The 6,000-nt window shown below is 39.3% G+C and overlaps 1 protein-coding gene across 1 annotated transcript; it reads left to right on the forward strand.

The window, feature by feature from the left end:
• Positions 1-1,751: 1,751 nt before the first annotated feature.
• On the forward strand, positions 1,752-2,300 carry LOC117025051 (60S ribosomal protein L21-like). The gene has a single exon (XM_033110832.1). The coding sequence runs from the start codon at positions 1,776-1,778 to the stop codon at positions 2,256-2,258; it is 483 nt and encodes a 160-aa protein (XP_032966723.1). The 5' UTR covers positions 1,752-1,775; the 3' UTR covers positions 2,259-2,300.
• The last annotated feature ends 3,700 nt before the right edge of the window (positions 2,301-6,000 follow it).

Consider the following 6,000-nt stretch of genomic DNA (forward strand, 5'->3'; position numbering starts at 1 on the left):
ACTTGGATGTATTCACTGTCTGGGCCTAAATGGCTCCCTTCATCTTAAGTGCACATCTACATCTATTAACTTATATGGGGGATTCTGGGGAAAATCCAGTTCAATCCTGTTCACCATTTAGAACTATAAGAATATGTAGGAAACTTGTTGTGACTCAACGGAAGAAGACTGTGGAAGCTACCACATTCCTAATGTTACCTGCTGTGCTGGCCAGGGCCCGGGTGAGGATTGGGGAGCAGTCGTGCAGAGGGAACAGTGCCGGCTCTGAGGTCAGAACCCATCTAGGAGTGTCTGCTCCAGGGAGAGAGAGACAGCTGAGAAAATGGTTTTACTACAGGACATTATTTTGGAGCCCAGACAACAGTCTCCACGACTGAGCATAATGCTGAGGGAAGGAGTTGTTTATTTGTTTAATTGTTTTATTTGCTTTTCCTGGACATTCTTGGGGGAATCAACTGGCAATTGCCCCTCAGGAGCGAGGCAACAGTAGGATATGGGGGCAGGTTAACTCAGAGATGGCACCTCTGTGGAAATGTTGGTTTGCCTGCCAGTGTTTGAGATTGGTGACAAAACTACACTGAGGCAGTTACAACAGTGGATTGCAGCCAGTCAGTGTGGGGTCTACTCACTGGCATCTCTGAGGAGCTGTGGGGACCAGCAGATGCAGCATGTTGACTCAGCCAGCAGGCACACCAGCAGCCGTGGAATATTTACTGGCAGTGACAGTGATTCAGGGAAATGGAGGCCACAGGCAGTGGTGTACTCGGGCTCAGAGACACACTTCTGAGGACCCGTGGGGGCCATGACTGTACAGTCCTAGTTCAGTGAGCAACAAAAAGGTTAATGAGGATAATGGTGATAATAATAGCTAGTATTTATGGAGCATGCCAGATATTATTGTGAGTGCTGTCCATGTATTTATTTACTTAGTCCTCACTACAGCCCTATTAGGTAGATATTATTATTATCCTCCTTTTACAGATGAGAAACTTAAGCTTGGATAGGTTGTTACGTGGCAGGTTGCATTTTCCAAAGATGGCTGCCATAGTATCTTCTAACCCCCATGTTATTCTGCAATGTACCTCGATCCTCCTACCATTGAGAAATGCAGTCTATTCCCCTCCACTTGAACCTGGGCAGGTTTCTGACTCTCTTGTGATCTATAGAATGCAGCAGAAATGAGGCAATGTGACTAGGTCAGAAAGGGAGATGCACTCTTTACCTTGTTTCCTGCAATACTTATCCTGGAACCCCCAGCTGCCATGTAAGAAGTCTTACAGCCCTGAGGCCACCATGCAGTGAGGAAGCTCCAATTAACCCACGTTGAGTGACTACACAGAGAGGTCCTGAAACTACATGAAGAGGGAGAAAGTGATACCCAGCCAGCCCAGCTGCTCCATCCCCCTGCTGCTCCAGTTCCAAACACTATCTGATTTCAACTACATGGCAGACACTGAGCCAACCCAGCTCTTCCTAAAGTCCCAACTCACAGAAACTGAGAGAAATAATAAAATGATCATTGCTGTTTCAAGCCTCTAAGTTTTGAGATATTTTGCAATGCAGTAACAGATAAATAAAAGGTAACTTGCCCACAGCTTGTACAAGGTACAGCTGAGATTTGAACCATCAGTCTGGTGAACCAAAAGACTATAAATGACGACAATTCTTTTGAAATCTACAGATATACATGGGGAGGGCAACTGATTCACGTATAATCATCTGGTGTTTAAAATTCACAAAATTCGGGGACCGCCATCTTCCAGTAATTCGTCAAAATGACCAACACAAAGGGAAAGAGGAGAGGCACCCGCTATATGTTCTCTAGGCATTTTAGAAAACATGAAGTTGTTCCTTTGGCCACATACATGCGAATCTACAAGAAAGGTGATATTGTACTTATCAAGGGAATGGACACCGTTCAAAAAGGAATGCCCCACAAATGTTACCATGGCAAAACGGGAAGGGTCTACAGTGTTACTCAGCATGCAATTGGCATTGCTGTAAACAAACAAGTCAAGGGCAAGATTCTTGCCAAGAGAATTAATGTTCGTATTGAGCATATTAAGCACTCTAAGAGCCGAGATAGCTTCCTGAAATGGGTGAAGGAAAATGATCAGAAAAAGAAGGAAGCCAAAGAGAAAGGTACCTGGGTTCAACTGAAACACCAGCCTGCCCCACCCAGAGAAGCACAATTTGTGAGAACCAATGGGAAGGAGCCTGAGCTGCTGGAACCCATTCCCTATGAATTCATGGCATAAGTGTAAAAAAATAAAAGACCTCTGTAAAACTATTTCTTTTAATTGAGGAGTGTGGCGTCCCCTCCCCCAAAGAAATATTTAAAGAAAAAAAAATTCACAAAATTCATGGGACCTTGTTTGTGCCTACAAATTGATGATATTCAATTTGGATATCAATTTGGTTTTGGATATTCAAATTACACAGCAAAATCAGACTTTTCTTTTTATTTTTTTGAAAAGCTGTTTGCCAGTTTATTATACAGTTGAACATATACCATCCTATGACCTAGTAATTCATTCTCTTTAATTCAATTTTTCTAATTAAAGTTTATTGGGGTGACAATTGTTAGTAAAGTTACCTAGATTTCAGGTGTACAATTCTGTATTACATCATCTATAAATCCCATTGTGTGTTCACCACCCGGAGTCAGTTCTCCTTCCATCACCATATATTTGATCCCCCTTACCCTCATCTCCCACCCCCCTCCCCCCTTACCCTCTGGTAACCACTAAACTATTGTCTGTGTCTATGAGTTTTTGTTCCTCATTTGTTTGTCTTGTTCTTTTGTTGTTTTTGGTTTATAAACCACATATCAGTGAAATCATATGGTTCTCTGCTTTTTCTGTCTGACTTATTTCGCTTAGCGTTATAATCTCAAGATCCATCCATGTTGTCACAAATGTTCCTATTTCATCTTTTCTTACCACCGAATAGTATTCCATTGTGTATATATACCACAACTTCTTTATCCATTCATCTATCGAAGGACATTTTGGTTGTTTCCATGTCTTGGCCACCGTAAGTAAAGCTGCAATGAACATTGGAGCACACTTGTCTTTATGGATAAATGTGTTCAGAGTTTTTGGGTGGATACCCAGGAGAGGGATTGCTGGGTCATACGGTAATTCTATTCGTAATTTTTTGAGGAACCTCCACACTACCTTCCATAGCAGCTGTACCAATCTGCATTCCCACCAGCAGTGTATGAGGGTTCCTTTTTCTCCACAGCCTCTCCAATACTTGTTACTATTTGTCTTGGTGATGATAGCCATTCTGACTGGGGTGAGGTGATATCTCATTGTGGTTTTCATTTGCATTTCTATTGCTTAGTGAGGTTGAGCATTTTTTCATATGTCTATTTGCCATTTGTATGTCCTCTTTGGAGAAATGTCTCTTCAGGTCCTCTGCCTATTTTTCAATTGGGTTGTTTGTCTTTTTGTTGTTGAGTTGCATGAGTTACTTGTATATCTTGGATATTAGCCCCTTATCGGAGGCACTGTTTGCAAAACTCTTCTCCCATTCAGTTGGTTGCCTCTTTATTTTGTCGATGGTTTCTTTTGCTGGAAGCTTTTGAGTTTGATATAGTCCCATTCATTTATTTTAGCTTTTACTTCCCTTGCCTTGGAGTCAAATTCATAAAATGCTCTTTGAGACCAAGGTCCATAAGTTTACCATCTATGTTTTCTTCTGTGCAGTTTATTGTTTCAGGTCTTATGCGTAAGTCTTTGATCCATTTTGAATTAATTTTGGTACATGGTGACAGACAGCAGTCCAGTTTCATTGTTTTGCACGTGGCTTTCCAATCCTGCCAGCACCATTTATTGAAGAGGCTGTCTTTTCTCCATTGTATGTTTTTGGCTTCTTTGTCAAAAATTATCTGTCCGTATTTATGTGGTTTTATTTCTGAGTTCTCAATTCTATTCCGTTGGTCTACGTGTCTGTTTTTCTGCCAACACCATGCTGTTTTGATTATTGTAGCCCTGTAGTACAAGCTAAAGTTAGGGAGTGTGATACCTCCAGCACTGTTTTTTTTTTTTCTTAAGATTGCTTTGGCTATTCGGGGTCTTTCGTGGTTCCAAACAAATCTGATGACTTTTTGTTCTACTTCTTTAAAAAATGCCATTGGGATTTTGATGGGGGATTGCATGAAATCTGTATATTGTTTTGGGTAATATGGCCATTTTAACTATGTTGATTCTTCCATTCCATGAGCACGGAATGTCTTTCCATTTCTTTGTGTCTTCTTCAATTTATTTTTAAAATGTCTTGTAGTTTTCAGCATTTGGTCTTTCATGTCCTTGGTTAAGTTTATTCCTAGGTATTTTATTCTTTCTGCTGCAATTGCAAAAGGAATTGTTTTGTTTTGTTTTTTTATTTCTTTTTCTGAGATTTCATTGTTAGTATATAGGACTGCAATGGACTTTTGTACGTTGATTTTGTAGCCGGCAACTTTACTGTATTCGTTGATTGTTTCTAAGAGCTTTTTGGTGGAGTCGTTAGGGTTTTCTATATATAGCGTCATGTCATCTGCAAAGAGTGACAATTTAACTTCTTCATTCCCAATTTGGATGCCTTTTATTTCTTTCTCTTGCCTCATTGCTCTGGCGAGGACTTCCAACAGTATGTTGAAAAGCAGAGGTCATAGGGGACAGCCCTGTCGTGTCCCTGAACGTAGAGCAAAGGGCTTCAGTTTTTCACTGTTAATTAAGAGATTAGCTGAGGGTCTGTCATATATGGCCTTTATTACGTTAAGGTATTTTCCTTCTATATCTCTTTTATTAAGTGTTTTAATCATAAATGGATGTTGCATCTTGTCAAATGCTTCTTCTGCATCAATTGATATAATCATATGGTTTTGTTCTTTATTTTGTTTATGTGATGTATCACATTGATGAATTTGCATATGTTGAACCATCCTTGTGCCCCTGGGATGAACCCCACTTGTTCGTGATGAATAATCTTTTTAATGCATTGTTGCATTTGATTTGCTAGAATTTCGTTCAGGATTTTTGCATCTGTATTCATCAGAGATATTGTAGTTCTCTTTTTTTGTGTTGTCCTTACCAGGTTTTGGTATCAGGGTAATGTTGGCTTCATAAAATGAGTTAGGGAGTACTGTCTCTTCTTCAATTTTTTGAGCAGGATTGGTATTAGATCCTCTTTGAAGGTTTGGTAGAATTCACTAGTGAAGCCATCTGGTCCCGGACTTTTGCTTTTGGGAAGGTTTTGGATGACTGATTCAATTTCGTTACTGGTGATCGGTCTATTTAGATTTTCCACTTCTTCATGGTTCAGCCGAGAAAGGCTATATGTTTCTAAGAACTTGTCCATTTCTTCTAGGTTATTGAATTTGGTGGCATATAGTCCTTCATAGTATTCTTGGATGATCCTTTGTATTTCTGTGGCATCCGTGATAACTTCCCCTTTTTTGTTTCTTATATTGTTTATTAGTGTCTTCTCTCTTTTTATCTTAGTGAGCCTAGCCAAGGGTTTGTAATTTTGTTAATCTTTTCAAAGAACCAGCTCTTTCTCACATTAATTTTTTCTATTGTCTTTTTGTTCTCTATTTCATTTAGTTCTGCTCTGATTTTTATTATTTCCTTTCTTCTGCTGACCTTGGGCTTCATTTGTTCTTCTTTTTTCTAGTATTTAAGGTGTAATGTGAGGCTATTTATTTGGAATTTTTCTTGTTTTTTGAGATAGACCTGTAATAATATAAATTTCCTTCTTAAAACTGCTTTCGTTGCATCCCCAAAATTTTGGTAGGATGTATTTTCATTCTCATTTGTTTCTATGTATCTTTTGATCTCTCCTCTAATTTCTTCTTTGACCCGGTTGTTCTTTAAAAGTATGTTGTTTAATCTCCATGTATTTGTGGGTTTTCCTGCTTTCTTTTTCCAGTTGATATCCAATTTCAAAGCCTTGAGATCAGAGCATATGCTTGGTATGATTTCAATCTTCTTAAATTTGCTGAGGTTAGTT

The sequence above is a fragment of the Rhinolophus ferrumequinum genome, chromosome 7 (assembly GCF_004115265.2).
Source record: "Rhinolophus ferrumequinum isolate MPI-CBG mRhiFer1 chromosome 7, mRhiFer1_v1.p, whole genome shotgun sequence".
NCBI classification, from domain to species: Eukaryota; Metazoa; Chordata; class Mammalia; order Chiroptera; family Rhinolophidae; genus Rhinolophus; species Rhinolophus ferrumequinum.